This window comes from Scleropages formosus, chromosome 2 (genome assembly GCF_900964775.1).
Source record: "Scleropages formosus chromosome 2, fSclFor1.1, whole genome shotgun sequence".
Classification (NCBI taxonomy): Eukaryota; Metazoa; Chordata; class Actinopteri; order Osteoglossiformes; family Osteoglossidae; genus Scleropages; species Scleropages formosus.
Window position 1 is genome coordinate 8,667,858 of NC_041807.1, and position 18,776 is coordinate 8,686,633.

The window sequence follows — 18,776 nt, forward strand, 5'->3', positions numbered from 1 at the left end:
TCTCACGATATTATACGCGAGAATTCGCACTGTTTCTTAAAAAAGGGTAGGCAATAAAGCGCAAGTGCCACCGGGCGGCGTGGAGGAAGAACTGCAGCGCATGGCGCACTTAAAATAAAACGGCTCTGACAGATTTCGTGATTTAATAATTCTCCGTCAAGTTATCGGTCAACTTATCTGCACGCCGTTTTCCCCTGGCGCGGGAAGAGAGAACAATTCGTGGAATATTACTGAAATGACAGTGCGGGGCTGGTTGTGAATTCGGGTTATGGTTGGGAGCTCGAGCCGCCCGGCGTGAGGGAGGCGGTGCGCGCGCCGCCGCGGATGCTGCGGAAAACGCGACGCGTATGATGCTGAATAACTTGATATCTTGTTTATATTTTTATATTTCTTTTCCATTTTGGTGGAGCGAAGCATGCTTCCAACAGGAGACGCTCACAGGGGAATGAATGACAGAGCTGGAGTCAAAATGGGTTATTTATTTTATTAGGATGCAGGGTTACGCATGTAATATAGAAATAAAATATCAGCGAAGGGCACAGACATGCGTTTATTAATATTTATCTCTGAATAAAGGTCAGATGTTAATATTTTTATGAAGCCAGTGTTTATATTATCCCAGCCTACTGCAGTGTAAATGACCTTAGGAGAGAAAGAGTGAGGACAGACTTGGTTTTCTCCTGATTTGCGGAGCCGCTTTTAAAACTTTAAATCAAAATCGTGGTATAAATCGGCAGCTTTTTTTGGTACATAATATTTCCCCCATCATTTCAGCCTTGAAAAGTTAACGGTGTTGTGAAGAGCACAGGCTGCGGGGCATCTGGAAGAGGACCCACGAAGACAGGATGGGACCACCAGACCACCCTGTATGGTCCATGAAGGTCCACAGCAGCCCACGTGGTCCTTGAAGATGCAGATACGCCCACGTGGCCCCTGGACATCCACACCAGCCCACATGGCATCTGGAGATCTAGACCAACCCGTGGGACCCCGGAAGATGCAGATGCACCTAGATGATTTCTGAACGTCCAGATGAGCTCGCGTGGTCCCCAAAGGCCTTTCGTGAGGCCGCATGTTCAGAGGAGGTCCAGACCGACTCACACGGTCTCTGAGGGTCTTTAAGGAGTTTCTCCACCTCTCTGTTATCTGCCTTGCTCTGCTTCCCAAGGTGAGCCTCCAGCACCTGCTCCTCCCACACTTGCCCACAGTGGGAGTGCGTTGCATGATTATGATTTTAAAGTACATATTTTCTCTGTCACGGTCGTCTCCTCTGTTCGACTGAAGGTCTCCCACTGGAGTTAACCTTGGGAGATGATTCAGAAGTTCATAGTTTCAGGTGTTTCCTGTGTTGGTTTCTGATCTGTGTGAATGAAACTTGGTTTTTACACTCCTCACGCTACATTTAGCAGTAAGGACTTTTTTTGCATGACAATGCTGGAGAGTCCGAGGATGAACGAGGAAGGGGGAGCGGAGCTCCCTCTGTGAAGACGCGATCGCCGGCCGTCCTGTTGTGTGTGGAAACTGGGCGTGGAGGCGAACGCGTGGCGTGGAGGTGTACGGACTGCTGCGGATTGCCGCGTACGTTCGGGGACGAGCTGCTCTGTGGCTTCGACTTCTCACAGGAAACTGGGTGTCGCTCTCATGAACAGTTGACACGCCGCCCGGTGCATCTCTGTCCTCCTTCGCAGCGAGAGCCGCGAATATTAGTGGCACGTCACCGAGGAGCCGCACGCAGTCAAAACACGGTCGTCCCTGAGCAGAGCTGCTGGCGCTCAGAGCCGAGATGATAATGGGCGTCAGACGTCAGGGATCGTAAGGACGATCGCAGCCAGGTGAGTACCGAGCAGCGCACATCGCCGAGGCACTGTTACTGGAATATGTCACTTCTGCACCAACCCCATCAAATGTTTCCATTTTTGGGCTGATTCATTTCTTGTCCTTCTTGTGCCTGTGGTTGAACTCGGATTGTCGGGGTCATCTTACATGTCATCTTTTTTAAGACCCAGCCCCTTAATTTGTCCACCAGAGGACACGTTTTTCAGTGTCTCTCCCACATTGCACGTTCAACCAGGCTGAGTCCTAGCACACTTTATTACTCCTGCATATGGCATTGAACTGCATCCGTAGCGTTGAGATCTGTTAACGCTGAACAGTTTGCATTCGGGATTGCGTGTCCATGTGAGATGTCAGCGTTCTCGTTTCCTTGGCAGCGCCTTGTTGTCCTGCCTCGCTTGCCGTGACCCGAGTTCCGGCGCTGGGAGGGATGAAAGGAGCGGCAAATGGGAGCACGGGGAGGCTTGTGGGAGCGGCGGGCCAGCGGGAGCCGAGTGTGTTTTTAGACCAGGCTTTGTTTAGAAGCGTGTTCCCAGCTTCCCCGGAGGAGCGTGGAGCCGCCGGGGGGATTGCAAAGTTTTTAGGTCAGGATGAGGAGTTGGCGCAGCCGCTCTACACGCTTGTGTCCCCTGCCTGCCTTCGGCCCTGCCTTTCCTCCGCAGCTACAGTCGCTGAATTGAGTCCTTGTCTTATTTTTTAATTTTAGAAAAGCAGACCAAGTTGTCTTTTCGGTTTTTTTTTTTTTCTTTTTTTAATTTTGCGTCGATTCATTTTTAGCAACAATCTCTGCAGGTAACACTGGAGCAAATAATTAATAGTGAAATGGAGCGCACATTTGTAGTAATAAGCAGAACCGTTATTACTGTTCCTGCTGTAGAAGGGAATCGTTGTTTAGGTGACACACTAACCCCAAGAGCACTGTAATGACGAGGTGAAGGACACCGCGCGCGTATCGGTGAAGGGAATCCGCTCCCCAGTCGGTGGCCAACCCCGCTCGGCATGTCACACATTGAGTCCGCTGAGACCCGCACGCACCTCTCGGACGAGGAAGGGCAGCAACACGGCGGATGAACGAAAGCCTACCCAGATCCCCCAACCCCGCATGTGTGCGGTGCTTACTGCTCTCACAAAATTGGGTCACATGGCCTTTCCTGCCATTTCAGGAAGGGCTTTAGGGGATCTTCTGCCCTAGAAAAAAAGGAAAAAAAAAAGAAATGAATTATCCACTTTCCGTATTATTATTCTCTTTCTTCCAAAATGAGGTGTGTGGTCTACATTAGAGGGGCAGGTTTGATGGCACTCTTTGAGGTGTTTGGCCCGGGAGGCTAAGGAACTGAGTGACACGTCAGCCCCCCTCCACCCCCCCCGTCCGTGACGGGCTGCCACTTTCTGTGGTGCAGGTGAAACCAGCGGGTGCTGCACATCCTTGCGCTCCAGGCAAGTCTCACTGCTGCTCTGCCAACATGAGCTGTGGCTCCGTGTGGAGGAAGCCCCATCCAGATGTGCACATGGCGAGGGTAAGTGCCTCCTCCGGTGAATTAAGTTCACTGCCCAGCTCACTTTCAAAAAGGAAGTATTATGGTATGTAAATGGTACATAATCATGAAAATAAATGCAATAACCTGGGTAAAAAGCCAGAAATTAGGCATTGACCAATATACAACGTCAATAAAGAAAAATTCATGGTTTTATTGCAGTTATCATACAATAAGGGTGTAGAAGTTATATTAACAATGTATTTGTGAGAGTTTTCCTACTGTCTTCTTGGTCATTGCAAAATCTGGGATTAGTTACTTTTTGTGTTTGAGAATTTTTTTTCAGTATTATTTTTCGGATTATGGACTGTTATAAGTCCAGGTGTGCAGCCATATTTGTGTAAATATGATTCCTGGTTCAGGGTCTCTGTGTCAAGAGCCCGGCTCATTACGCTCTTACCCTTGACACTGACAGCTGAACTTCGACTGCTGATTCTCTGACCTTGACCCTTTGACCCTTTCTGACCTCTGACTCACTCACCGTTGACCCTTTGACCCAGACTCCCTGACCTGAGTAATTGAGTATTGAGTAATTCTCTCAGTGGTGACTCCTATATTCTGGTATCCTTAACTTTCTGACCTTTGAGTCTCCGACCACTGACTTTCCGAGCATGACTCTTTGACCTCTGATTGTGCAGCCAGTGACCCTTTGACCCCAGACTCTGGCCTCTGACAACTGCTAACTCTCTGACCCCTGATTTACCAACCGGTGACCTATGACCACTGACCCTCTGACCCCGGCCATTACCCTGTCCCTGCCGGTTTGTAGTGACCCTGAGCTGTACAACTGCGTTTGAAGTCCACAAAGCTGCAGAGTTTTTAGTTTGCCAACGAAGGATCCAACCCCTGTAGCGTGGTTAAGGAATCCGTCAAAACAACTGAGGGGAGCATTAAAATGCAGACGGAAAAGAACTTCAGAAAAGCGTAAGAAAAGAATCTGACAGCAGCTCCCAGATGACAGCTGTTAAAATAAGACTTTCATTCCTCAGGTGAAATCTGAGCTGTGCTAATGTGTTTTGACAGTTCTATCTACAGTTTCACTTAAAAAAACATTTTGCTATTTTAAATTGTAGTCATTTGGGAGCCCCTGTCAGTTTTTTTCCTTGTTTGTATTTTTTTGAGCAAATATATTTTGAGCAAGCAAACATGCATGCACATATAATTACATATTCATGTATATGTATCTTGATTTTTGTAAGTAGAAGGTTGTTTGTTTAAGTGGCAGGAGGGGGGCTGTCATTGTAACCTTGGGAAGGATGTTAACCTAATTTCCACTCAGCTGTATAATTGTGTAATACAAATGAAAATGATAATTTTTATTATTAATGCCTTTAGAAGCAGCTTCACATGCTTTTAATAAAGAGGAAAGATGTACAGGTTATGGGTACAAAAAATATTATAATAAACAAAATAAAACAATAAAATAACAGTAAGACTGAAGAATGGGGAAAGGGATAAAGATGGTACAATTAAGGAAATATGGAAATTTGTTAGGTACAAGCGATTTGGGTCTTATTGTCGTCTTCTGGGTCTTATTGAAAGGCACTTTGGCTAATATGGCAACAGAGCAGAAAAGTTAAATATGTGTTCTTTAAGTTGAAGACATACAAACGTGTGCTTTATCCGTGAACACATAATAAAACAGAGCGTTCAGTGCAGTGGAAGAGTGTTACCGTGGTTCACACACAGAGTGCAGCAGTTCACATGCGTTAAACAATTTACAGTTGAAAATGGTTTCTGTCACCACATGGACCAGATGGCAGCACTAACCAGTGTGTGTGTGTGTGTGTGTGTGTGTGTGTGTGTGTGGGTGTATGCATTGTATGTATGCCTACCTGCTTGCGTGTGTGTTGTGGGTTGTGTGAATGCGTGTGCATGAATATGTGGATGTGTGTGCCGATGTTTTTGCATCCTTCTGTGTTTTTGTGTTTGTGCATCTGTGTGTGCGCGCATGTGTTAATGTGTGGGTATTTTCTGTGTGTGCGTGCATTTCTGCATGTGTGTTTTGCAGCTGTGCTCTGACTGCCGAGAGCCCGGAGGAGCCCGGAGCCTGTGCACTCTGTGTAACAAGCAACTGTGTTGCCGCTGTGCTGACCTGCACCAGCACCCCAACCGGACGGCCCCCCCACTGCACCCCTTGGAGCCAGATGCACCCCCCACTTCTGCTGGTACACACTCTCTCTCTCTCTCTCTCTCTCTCTCTCTCTCTCTCTCTCTCTCTCTCTCTCTCTCCACGGCACACACTCCTTTTCCTCTTTGACTTGACATATTTTATAGACGTGCTGACAAGTGTGATGTCATTCAGCTACTTTCAGATCTAATTCCATTTTGGACTCTCCTTAAAGGGGCAGCTGCTCGTTTTTTTGCCCTACTGCTGACATCGACGGTTTCTTAATCGTTATTTAGTGCAGTGGCGCAGGACAGAGCAGCACATGGATCTGACTCCAAGTTTTACATTACATTTACGTTTATTCATTTAGCAGACCGTTTTCTCCAAAGCAATGCACATCTCACAGGAAAATAAAATTTTAAGTTTTTTTTTTTTTATTTTTTATTTCTAAGTATATTTTTTTTTTTATTAAATTAAGTTTTATTTACAATATCTGAGTATTGAAAGTGTAAACGGCAAACTTGCTGAGACAAACAAGGCAGCAGATTTGCCTGGACATGGGAATGCGGTTCAGCAGTGTGCAGTGTTTGAGGATACTTTCTTCACTTTTATTCTGGTCTTGACGGCTTTGCCAGTCTCAGATGGAGAGGGAGCTACCTGGAGGATGGAGAATGTCATATAGATTATTACACTGACTGTACCGACTTAAATAGTGAGATGTTTCTCTTTAATAAATATTTAACCGGTTAAAACATCCCGTTTAATTATTTTTATTGAGTCAGTTTTACTATAATTTTGAGAGCTGCTGTTTTCTCTTGTGTTTGTGAGTGAATGAGTGTGTGTGATTGCTCTCCGATGGAGCGGTGTCCCATCCAAGTAATCACTGAAAATGGATGGATGAATGAATGAATGAATGATGTTTTTTTTTTTCTTGGTTATTGTTTCTTATATATCTGTCTTACTATAAAATTATTTTAAAAAGCCACTTTTAAAGGGACTATATAAAATAAAAAGTGTTATTTTTAGTCGTTATTCAGATATGTTCATCAGATTGAAACAATTGTTCGATAAATCCACCTGTGTTTCAGGAGAGAGTTTACACGTGTGAGGCAACAGGAGGATCTTAAACACATTGCAAGTCTCTCGTGACCTCGGGTCCCGATCCATATTTGACAAATGACAAGTGTGAAGTGTCCCAGCCTGTGCTCGGTGTTATGTGTGACCTCTGTAGAGCTGACATCATTCGTTCGTGGTACTTGCGCTCTTCAGCGGGAGCAAGTCTGAGAGGCAGGAGCCGGGTGGGTGAGGGGGGTCGCAGCGGAACACGCACAGGATGTGGTTGGCCTTCACAGGGGAGAGGACCCGTGTAAAGCAGCCCCCCCACGAGCTCTGGCACAGGCCATGACAGTGTGGTGTCAACGCATGTTCAGTACCAGCCTGAGCATATCAGTCAAGCCTGTTTGTGCGAACAAATAAAGGTCGGCAGTGTGGTCCAGTCGCATCATAAATGGATTCTTTAATTAAGCGACACTCCCCATGTACCAAACACCAGACAGCTGCAGTGACCCAAATTGCATCATACAGTGGCTCGCTGGAACTGAATTTAACTGAATATTGGTGTATGGTCACATAATAAAGTCTACTGCTGCTTTTAATTGCAAGGTGTTAATGGTCACGCAGACAGAAATGAATGGATTTACCCTCGTGCCCCTCCCTCCACCAGGCTCTGTCCGCTGGCTGACTGGTGCCCCCCCGTGCCCGCTACATGGGCAGGAGCTGCTGGAGCTCTTCTGCGAGACCTGTGACGTGCTCTCCTGCAGCCGCTGCCACCTGTCCAGCCATGCTGATCACAGGTGAGACAGTGGGCGAGGATTACAGGAGCAAGTGACCTTAGTGAGTTAAGTATCGCTTAACCGGAATGGAGTAATAATGTTTCCCTGCCTCTTACGTGCGAAAGGGCACAAAGGAAGTTTGAAGATACTAAGAATAAAAAAAGGCTTTGGTCAGAATATTTCTAATCTGGCGAGTTAATGCTACTCTGTGTGTTTGGTGCTCACGTCCCTCCCGTTGTCCTCAGGTTAGTCCACGTGAGGCAGGCTCTCCGTGATCAGCAGTGGCTCTTTGAGAACCTGACGGCCCAGCTGGAGGACAAGAGATCTGCTATGGAAAACTCGGCCAAGCAGATAGAGTCCAGGTGAGCCGAGCTGTGTCCGCTCATCGCAACTTACACGCGGACCCTTCCGAAAGCTGACGCCTCACTGATCTGGTCCACTTTGAATGAGTGGGGAGTGTTCAGGGTAAGAGTTAAACTCATGGGCTTGTAATCTGTAGGTTGAAGGTTCACGTCTTTAGAGAAGCCCCGCTGTCATACCCATCATCGTGATCCTTAACCTAAATTACTGCAGTAAAATATTTACTTTGTTAAAATGAGACAGCTATACAGTGATCAATAAGTACGGTATTAATAATTTTCTCATAAGAATTTGGAATAGTGCTAAAACGAGCAATGATTTGCCTGCCCAGTCTCAAGAAATCCTTACGCAACAATTTCGGAAAACCAAATTTAAACCCAGTCACGGCACAGTCCTTCATTAAATGACGGTATCCTATTGGATGCATCAAGGAAATGTTTCACTCAGCTTTGCTGTGCGTGTGTGTGTGTGTGTCTCAGGATACACGGCATAAAGGTTTTGCAGAGAAAGGCAGAGAACCAGATCAAAATGGCAAAGATGATCATAATGAATGAGCTGAACAAACGCACCAACTTGTTGACAGAGCAGCTGAAGGTAAGTTTTAAACGATCTTAGCCTGTCTCTAGTCATCACCTGTTCGCACCTGTGCATGAGCCACATTGGGATATCTGGGAGCATCATGCGAGCGGGGGTGTGAGGGACTTGTATTGTGTTTGCCGTTTGCCTGTGCAGAAGATGTCTGGCGACGTGAAGCAGCAGCTGGAGGCTCATCTACAGGGCCTGGTGGAGTTGTGCAGTGAGCTGGGCCACATGCAGAGCTTCCTGGCCTGGGCCACATCTCACCACCGCAGGACCCAGTTGCTCTTTGGCAAGGAGCTGGTAGGCTGGATGGCCTGGGATCTCTGGGTGTCTTCCCTGGATGAGATGTTATCACAGCATTACCACAGATACTACGTTTTAAAAGGGGACTTTCATTTTGAGTCACAGAAGCAAAATTTGGATTTTCTGCTGCTCTAGTGTGTGTGTCTTAGTAAATTAAGTACTGTCATGTTACCCTTTACTGAAGATGATGTCATCTGATTGTTACTTGTTGTGTTTTGCACTTGACGTAAACGCCTACCAGCTTTTTTAAAGACGCGATAGCAACAGACAGAAACGTACATTCTCTTTTCCGGTCTCTCGCTATTCAGATCACATTCCAGATGCAGCGGCTGTTTGAGTCGCATACGCACGCAGATCTGGGCCCCCCCGTGAAGATCAGGTTTAACTGGGATGCCAGCTTCTGGACCAAGCAGATCTCTACTTTAGGCAAGAGTCGCACTGCTCTCGCTGCATGGATTCAGTGATTTTTAAAAAAAAGCCGGAAATGAAAATAAAGTTTTTTGCCTGAATGACTATTTTGGAAAAAGTTCTCATCATTTTAGTTTACTGCCATTCAGCTTCTTCTTTATAAATAATATTAATAAATAATGACATGCTATTGCTCTAACAGAAGGCCCATTGTGTTTGTTTTCTTCCAGGTCAACTGACAGCAGAGGGAGGAAGTCGACCTCCCCCCGAGAGTAGGGCTTGCCCCGGCGTCCTCAGGCCACGTCCTATAGCTTGCCCCGCCCTTCCGGCATCTCTGTGTCACCGGGCTTTGCAGCAGGCCTGCGGTTTCCAGGCCTACTTTCAGCCCCAGCCGTGCTGCCCCCGTTGCGTGGATCCCAAGGCACCCGGAGACCCTTGCGACCTTCTCGTGAACAGCGGTCGCGGGTCTCCAGGGTCGCAAGGCCGGTGCGTTCCTCTCAAGCCTTACGCAAAGCAGGTGGACGTGGAGAACGTGCAGCAGAACAGCTCGTCCCAGCTCTGTCCTCCTCGGGAGGCGTGGGAGAAGGAGGGTCTGCAGGACCCTGTCACACAGACACAGCACCACCCCCAGCAGCTGTCATCTGGGCAGGACTCTCGTGGCTGCGGTTTCGGCAGCTCCCCTCCGGAACCGCTCCAGCGCTGCCCCGAGCCGCCGCCGACCGGAGTGCACAGCTGGGTGGACCTTGACCAGTTGAAGCTGGTGATGAAGCGGAGCAGACTCGAGGTAGACAGGCAGAGGCCTCGGGCGGTGGCGGACCCGGGTGGGCTGGATCTAGGAGGGGCGGAGGCGGAAGAACCGCAGCAGCAGCAGCCGCAGCAGCAGCAGGGAGAGCCCTCTCCGGTACCGGCATGCAATGCAGACCCCACGGCCAACTGGCAATCACTGGAAGGAGCTCGACTGCTGCCGAGCAGCAGCTGCAGCCGCTCGGTGAGTCAGTGCGGTTGACCAGAGCAGCGCATGCCTCTTGAAGCCCCGCTGTTTCTCATGTGAGCTGTTGACCACAATTCTCTGGCCTCTGCGTTCCCTCTCTGCTTCAAAGGTTTTACGCTGGGGGGTGGTGGTCTCACTTTAGACTGTGCTAATACAAGCATGTCACAGCAACTAGGGCATCAACAGCTGTGCAGGAACATATAGAGCAGCGCTTGTCTGCCCGGATGGGTCCTGGGCGACTTTAACAAAGAGCGACAGGTTCGTCGCTCCGAGCCCGACGCAGACAGAAACGTCTTGGTGCTGTTTGTTTATTCCTGGGAAGGACCGACTTAAAGGTAGAGAAGATTGCGAGCAGGATCAGTATGAAAGCATGCGGTGCAGCGTATAACAATGTTATGCAGTGTGATTCTTCGCATGTTTTCATTTCATCATTTTTTACATAAAATCAACTTTGACTCATATGAGGAAAAAACAACAACAAAGTGAAATGACAGGAGCATCAAGCCTGAACAATACCTCCCCCAAAAAAAAAAAAACAAAATAGAAACAGCAGTGTTTCCTGACTTCTCCCTGCACAGGAATTGCTTTCTGCTCACTTTCTGACGCTGCTTCTCGCACCTCAGTCGGTGCCCTGTCAGCCATTATAACTGTGCGGCGTTTTCCAGTAAGGTGCAGCTGTGCTTTGAGCATATTGGGGGGGCCGACGCCGGCATCCCAGTCACAGCATCTCCTGCCACAAGTTCTTAAACGCTAGAAGAACAACCGAAAGCCAAGGCCGGCGTCACCTTCAACACAGGTGTGCTGACAAAACACCCATCCAAGTTACCCCTCCCTGCCACCGCGTCTATAAAAAGAAGACATTGCTCTGCTCATTAGCGCCTCACTCTGTGTTTATTCACTTGTGCAGTACTAAGTATCACTGAGTTAAATGATTGGGAGGCACTGGGGTGCAGTCTCTTATTTACTTAACTTGGCATTAATGAGACACCCGGGGAATAGCGGGCGCTCCCGGTTTTCCCTGCCGCTCATCCTTCTCCATTACCTCCCAGTCTGCGTGCCTCCCCACCTCCCTCCCTCCTTCCCTCCTTCGCTCCTTCCCTCCCCGCCTTCGCTGGCGCCCGCCTGCCTGCCCGCACGCTCGCTTGCCGCGTTCCCTTCTCCGCGACGGTTCCGTGTCTCCGGCCGAGGCGGCGTGACACGTTGCAGGTATGTGCTTTGTGGGGGGGGGGGGTTGTCGGCGTGGATGCCGTCCTCTCCCGGTCTGCCTTGTGCCAGCGGATGCAGGGGCCTGTGTGAGCAGGAAGAGGAGCGTCATCACTCGAGGGGAACGCAGCTGCGTCTCAAGACTACTTCTCTAATCACGTTACCGTGCGGCCTGCTGGAAGAGGGAGCGGAGCGGGGTTGTTTGGTTTGAGGATGTGTGTGTGTGTGTGTGTGTGTGTGAGAGAGAGATGTACATGTGGCGATTTGCGCAAGGAGATTTCTGTTGTCGGACTTCCATTCTAACAGCGCTATCAGTCTCTGCAGTTTGTTTGGATTCAATTCTGGTGCCGCAGAAGGGCAGTTGTGCACCCGTGCTGCTCCAGCCAGATGCGAGTTCTTCAGCTTCAGTTTGGACGCCGCCGACTCTTCTCCCACTCCCTTCTCTCTCCTGGGCCGCGGCTCTGGGTTTGAGTGAGCCTTAACCGTGCCCCGTGAGAGCACAAGTGACCGTGACTGTGTCTCCTGGCAGGTTTCCGCCTCGCCGGAGATGTCATTGCCGGTACGCGGATCGCAATGGGGAAGGAGGCCCGAATCCCGGAGCGCTCCCTCCCCCACCCACACCCCTGCCCCCAGCCTCCGTGACGCCCGGCCCACAGGGGCCGCTCGCAACCTAGCAACAGCAGGTGGGGAGCAGGGCAACGCGACAGGCCAGGTAACCGCACCGCTGTGCTGGAGTATGTGGGGGAGGGGAGGGGGGGGGGGCTTCTGTCAGCTCTACTGAAACTGTAAACAAATGGCTGACCAAGCAGTAACTAACTGTCATGTCATACACTTACACCGCTGCCTCATCGTTTTAACAGCAGAGCAGTGGCGCTCCATAATAATGAACAGCATCATACAGCCAGTTATGCACAGGTTCCTGCTTTAAAAACTGGCATTAAGTAGGATTAATGCATCAAGAAAAATGTGGACTCGTGACAATGTCCATTTTTAAAAAGAGACTTCTTGACTTCCTCTGGAAATTGCATTGGTGTTGCAGTTTTTGATTTGCAGAACCGGGTGAAAAGTGGTAACGCAACACAGAGGGACTGTAGACATTAGTCTGAAATGGTGACGTGTGTGTGTGTGTGTGGTGGAAAACTACGTATATGTAGTACAGATTACATGCGTGTGTAAAAGTGTGTACGCAGCTCTCGGGAGGTTTCCAGCCCTGTGAACTTCAACACGTTTGGTGCTCCACCTGAAAACGTTTCCGTCAATTCATATTTTATCTCCCTTCACTAACAGAGTAAAACCAATACTTTCACTGAAGTATTTTTATTAAACTTTCTTTGCAAAAAATGCCTCCCAGGTCCATTTTTTTGTAGGTTGGGCTTTTGGCAGCAGTTATACCTCTGACTTTCGTTGCTCTTCTGTGATACAAACTCTTATGTGATGGAACTGAGGGAGAAGCAGCCATTTACATTTATTTATTTAGCAGATGCTTTTCTCCAAAGCAATGTACATCTCATAGAAATCCTATTTATTCAGATGTGTTTGTAGCAGCCTGCCCAGACTGTGAACCTACATGTGGCTTCTTTTCCTTTGCTCATTCTTCAGCCACTTTATGTTTCTAGAGCAGGTTAGGTAATCAATCTTTGATGTCCTCAGAGTTAGACAGCAAAATCTTCCAAACGTTACCGCTGTAAATCAATGTAGGGGGAGATAAAGACCAAAATTGTAGATTTCTAGAGCAAAGCCAGAACATATACACTCACCGGCCACTTTATTAGGTACATCTTGCCAGTACCGGTTTGGACCCCCTTTTGCCTTCAGAACTGCCTTAATTCTTCATGACATAGATTCAACAAGGTGCTGGAAACATTCCTCAGAGATTTTGGTCCATATTGACATGATAACATCACGCAGTTGCTGCAGATTTGTCGGCTGCACATCCATGATGCGAATCTCCCATTCTACCACATCCCAAAGGTGCTCTATTGGATTGAGATTTGGTGTCTGTGGAGGCCATTTGAGTATAATGAACTCATTGTCATGTTCAAGAAACCAGTTTGAGATAATTTGAGCTTTGTGACTTGGCACGTTATCCTGCTGGAAGTGGCCATCAGAAGATGGGTACACTGTAGTCATAAAGGGATGGACATGGTCAGCAACAGTACTCAGGTAGGCTGTGGTGTTTAAACGATGCTCAATTGGTACGAAGGGGCCCAAAGTGTGCCAAGAAAATTCCCCCACAGCATTACACCACCACCACCACCACCAGCCTGAACCGTTGATACAAGGCAGGATGGATCCATGCTTTCATGTTGTTTACGCCAAACTCTGACCCTACCATCTGAATGTCGCAGCATAAATCGAGACTCATCAGACCAGGCAATGTTTTTTCCATCTTCTGTTGTCCAATTTTAGTGAGCCTGTGCGAATTGTAGCCTCAGTTTCCTGTTCTTAGCTGACAGGAGTGGCACCCGGTGTGGTCTTCTGCTGCTGTAGCCCATCTGCTTCAAGGTTCGACGTGTTGTGCGTTCAGAGATACTCTTCTGCATACCTCGGTTGTAACGAGTGGTTATTTGAGTTATTGTTGCCTTTCTAACAGCTCGAACCAGTCTGGCCATTCTCCTCTGACCTCTGGCATCAACAAGGCATTTTCGCCCACGGAACTGCCGCTCACCGGATATTTTCTCTTTTTCTGACCATTCTCTGTAAACGCTACAGATGATTGTGCGTGAAAATCCCAGTAGATCAGCAGTTTCTGAAATATTCAGACCAGCCCATCTGGCACCAACAACCATGCCACGTTCAAAGTCACTTAAATCACCTTTATTCCCCATTCCGATGCTCAGTTTGAACTTCAGCAGATCCTCTTGACCATGTCTACATGCCTAAATCCACTGAGATGCTTCCATGTGATTGGCTGATTAGATATTTGCGTTCACGAGTAGTTGAACAGGTGTACCTAATAAAGTGGCCGGTGTGTATATCCCTCCCGCTGAAGAACAGAGCCAAAGTAGGATGCTGACATTGTGCTTGATGGCCTTCTCCTGGTTGAATTGTACTTAGTCTATACCAAATGTTGTGCTTCCCTTTCAGGCTAAATAGTTTAGTCTTATTACACCACAAAATCTTCTTCCAGAAGGTCTCAGGGTCTGTCACATGTCTTCTGCTAAATTTCAGGCATGACTTAATGATAGCCTTTCTTAGAAGTCACTTCCATCTAGCTACTCCCCCCTAGAGAGGTCAAAGCTATGAAGAGATTGTTAATCTCCTGATAGCTTTGGACTCTTGGTCACTTCACTGACAGATGCCCTTCTAGGTCTTCTTGACATTACTGGCGAGGACCATTTCTGAAGGCTTCTGTACATATAGTGATATGAAAAAGAAAGTACACCCTCCTTCAGTTCTGTGGTTTTACACCCATCTATGCTTTATTAGTATGACTTATTTTTGTTCGAATAAACAGACAAAGTCTGCTACATGGTATGTGTCACATTTTTATCCCTTGTTAAGATTTGATGAAGACTATGTGAGGGTTGCTTTTGTCCTAGTAAGTAAAAGCATGGAAATAAAATAGGGTATACTTTCTCTGTCTCACACACACACACGCATCAGTGAGCACAGAAGGAGAGTTTATTAATTCTGTAAGCGTTTGGAAAATATTAAGTTGTTCTTGGGGTAAAAAAATTTCTGACTTTATGATTTCACTGGGAAACTAGCTTCAGCAAAGTGCTTTTATTGCTCTCATGTTTGCAGTGTGATTGATGAAAGATTTTTTCCCTACATCTGATCTTGGATATCATAGACAAGTTCCAGCAACATAACTTATAACCCGTTGTGCTTTAGAACAAGCCTAAGTTCTTTGCAGCCCACAAATGTAGTGGGGGTTCAACACATTATTTCATCCTGGCAGGCTCCCAGGAGGTTGGTGTCAGAAGGGGCGGAGCCAGTCACCCCGCCTCCCACGCAGACTTGCCACAGACTTTCTGTCCTACGCTCATGGCACGTGTCCACCTACAAGTCAGAGTCAGGTACTCAGCCATTCATTCATAGATATCGGTCATTTTCTCAGTGATGCTCGGTGGCATTTGTAGCCACCGCAGCTGAAAAGCAACAAGAACACAGCACTGCGAGAACGTCCTCAGAAACGCTCTGTAATTAGTCTTCTCAGAAGTGCTTTGCTGTTATTGCCATGTCCTACTTTCCCTTCCTTTTTTTTTCCAAAATACAGTAAACATGTTGCTGAGGAGTCTGAAGTGTTTTTTTTTTTTTTTTTTTACCACCCCTCTTATTTTTCGTTAGATAATGCTTATGCATATAAGGAGGTTGGAGCTGAGCAAAGAAATGGAAGACTTGGAGCATCTTCACAGGAGAATATCAGGTACTGTAGGTTTTTTTTTTTTTTTTTTTTTTTTCCCCCTCTGTTTTTCTGTTCTAATGGACAAAGACTGGGGAATATGATTAAAGGAAAACACACATCTTTGTTTCCCCACCCTTTCCATATTAGCAGCCCCAGGGAGGCGGTGGTGGCGGGTCCAAGACAATCCACAGTGCTGCATGGTTGCCTAGAACGGATGAAGGCCCGGGCCACGGCAGGCCAGCAGCCACTGCAGGCACAAAAACAATGCAGCCCACATCTGTGCCCAGACCTCCATCCTGCAGGGGGCACTGAAGAGCATCGCATACAGGTACATCTCTGAACTGCTGGAGGTTTCAGATACTGTTGTGATTATAATTTTTAGCACTCAGTTGACACAAAAAAGAAGCCTCAGTCAGATGGCTTGAGTTTAATTTTTTTGCTTATGCTTTTGTGTTAAAGGCAGGAGCCAGTGAAGAGAGGGTGCCAACCACAGACATGAACCGGTTACCGCCGAACTCTTTGGACCAGACACCCAGTTGTTCACTTCCTGAGTATCCGCAGATTGAGCCATGCAGTCAGGAGAGGCTGGAACAGCATCCCTCACTAATTCAACGCAGACCTCAGGCTGATTTGGAGTCTGATGCAGGCCCGGAGTCCGAATCAGAACCGCGCTCCGAAACGGAGCCAGACATTGAATCGGAGCCGGATTTAGAATCGGAAGCAGATTTAGAACCGGAATTAGACCAAAATCCAGAATCGGACATGGGTCTAGAGTCCGATCAACAGCCTGAGCTGGAATTGGAGCCACAGCAGGAGTCAGAGGTTGATATAGATTCTAATCCGGAACTGGAGTCGGAGATGGCATCGGCCCAGCCGGAGGAATCAGAACCAGACGTGGAGCCAGGTGCACAGGGGGAAGCAGAGCCATGCTTGGAATCAGAGATTGGTCTGAGCGCCGATGCCGGTGCATACACCATGGTACCCAGTGTCGAAGACAGTATCCCCAGCGAATGTAGTGATAGACATGCTGGTGGTGGTGTGGAGATGGAGAACGAAGACTTTTGTGCCGTGTGTCTGAATGGGGGAGACCTGCTCTGCTGTGATCGTTGCCCCAAGGTCTTCCACCTGTCGTGCCACGTTCCCCCCCTCCTCAGCTTTCCTACGTAAGTGCTGACCTGGACCGCCATTGTGATTTTCTGATTGCTGCGACATTTATAACCAACCTCTGCTTGCTGCCCCCCAGAGGAGACTGGGTGTGCACGCTGTGCCGAGACGTCCAGAAGCCGGAGGTGGAGTATGACTGTGAGAGCAGCAAGGGGAAGGGAGCCCAGCATGGTCTGTCTGCATGTGATCGGAGGGTATGTTTGGGCCACGGTGTCTTCATTCTGCCGCTACTGCTGCTGTTTGACTCATGGCCGTCTACTCACCTGCGTGCATCCGTGTCCGTGTTTTGCTCTACAGAAGTGTGAGAAGCTGACATTGTTCATCTATTGCAACATCCTGAGCGGACCTTTCCACGAGCCGGTCAGTCCACTGGTAAGTGTCTTAACTTGCGAGAAAAAGAAGGAGACTCGGTGTTTGTAGAGTTCTGTTAAATTCGGAGTGAACAGACAAGTAACAGTTTAATCTTTAAGGGTTTGTATAGTTAAATGAAATGCAAGACAAAACACCCAAAAAATGTTGGCATTTGTACTCCAGATTTCATGATTTTTCATTTTCCACATTGTTTTTTTTTTTTTTTTTTCTTCCCCACAACAGGCCAGACATTATTACCAGATCATCAAGAAGCCTATGGACCTGTCTGTCATCAGGAGCAAGCTCACAAAGAAGGGCCCCCAGCAGTACTGCACACCTGAGGAGTTTGTCGCGGACGTCTTGCTCATGTTCAGAAACTGCGCAAAGTTCAATTATGTGAGTAACGGTTTCGGCTCATGTTGCGTAGAGGGCCCGACTGTGAGCGCAGCTGACCCCTGTCCATGCCCTTTCTCCCTGTGCCATGTAGCCGGACTCCGAAGTGGCTCAAGCAGGCCAGAGTTTGGAGATATTCTTCAACTCCAAGCTGGAGGAAATATACCCTGAGAGGACCTTCCCAGCTCTCGATGACGACTCGGACAGTGACGATTATGAGGATTTCCCTACGGCAGGCATGGCTGGTTTCCCGTGGCCAGATGGGAGGGAGCACAGCCACAGGAAGAGGAAGAGGAGGCGTTCTCTCAACTGGAGGAAACATCACTTCTGAGCTTGCATGGGTCTCACACAAGTCATACCTGCTGCCTAATATTTTTAACCTTTTTACTGAATGTTAGGTCTTACTCCATGAACAGTTTTCACTTTCTGAAAATATCAAAGAAGTTTCGTGGTCTACCCTAGATATATCTCCGTCATTAATGTCACCTGTTCTGTCCGAGTACAAGAAGCAGTAGAGGAATGGAAATACTGTTGTGTAGATCTGTAAAATGTATGTCATGTAGAGCTTGCTGATGATTTTTGCTATTTCAAACTACACCTGTAGAATTTGCTGGCATTCTTGATACTATTTTAAATTTATATATTGTATATATTTGTAATTTTTTGGTAGCCAGAGTGTTGCGGAATATGTATATAATACATGCTGCTAGCCTTTTCCTGAGGGGTCCCTGTTGCCCTGGGATGTGGTTTCCTCAATGCCCAGCAGCTGGGGCTGTAGTTTAAGCTGAGGCAGGACACGAGGTGAATGAGGAGGCTCATGTTACACCGCTCAAAGACCAGGAAAGAGATTGCCAGAAATTGCATGCGAGACGAGAGCGTCTCCAGCCCCGTCCACAATCAGGAGCACGCAAGGTGTTCCGGGGGTCCAGAGCGTTTACCAGGAGCTGCTAGGCTGCCCCTATGCATCCTCATCCTTGGAATGCAATTAGACGACAAGTTTTCTGGGCATTGCAGTTTTTATGAGACAACTATAAATAATTGAGAAGATCCGTGGTGGGGCTGTTACATCACAAGGGTTTAATGGAAATAAATGGAACCTGTACCGATGTGACTAAGAGCAGCTGGCGGAGTGGCAGATTGCACCGGCCTGTGAAGGAGATTGCTGCTTATGCCTGTTTGCTTCAGTTAGCAAAATATTTACAGTGCTAAATATTGTTTTTGTTTTTTTTTCCTGCAATATAAAATATGCCCTATGTAAGTGATTAACAGAGACTGGAACTTTTTTATTAGCTACATGCATTACCAAAATGTATGGTCATGTTGACTTAACTTGGCATTCCAATAAATTTCCTCTGGTTTGTAC

The 18,776-nt window shown here is 47.7% G+C and overlaps 1 protein-coding gene across 7 annotated transcripts; it reads left to right on the top strand.

The window, feature by feature from the left end:
- The first annotated feature begins 58 nt into the window (after positions 1-58).
- LOC108939917 (tripartite motif-containing protein 66-like) lies at positions 59-18,776 on the top strand. 7 transcript variants are annotated; one of them, XM_029249795.1, is made up of 19 exons: positions 59-1,168; positions 1,407-1,832; positions 3,234-3,350; positions 5,380-5,536; positions 7,202-7,331; positions 7,556-7,672; positions 8,150-8,264; positions 8,403-8,549; positions 8,861-8,978; positions 9,191-9,948; positions 11,684-11,866; positions 15,059-15,176; positions 15,448-15,526; positions 15,653-15,833; positions 15,965-16,668; positions 16,749-16,863; positions 16,967-17,041; positions 17,264-17,416; positions 17,508-18,776. In XM_029249795.1, exons 3-19 carry the CDS (start codon positions 3,297-3,299, stop codon positions 17,742-17,744), a joined length of 3,441 nt encoding a protein of 1,146 aa, XP_029105628.1. In that variant the 5' UTR covers positions 59-1,168; positions 1,407-1,832; positions 3,234-3,296; the 3' UTR covers positions 17,745-18,776. The 7 variants fall into 7 exon arrangements, with proteins under 7 accessions (XP_029105628.1, XP_029105629.1, XP_029105630.1 ...); XM_029249796.1 differs by having other exon boundaries at positions 1,414-1,832; XM_029249797.1 differs by having other exon boundaries at positions 1,443-1,832.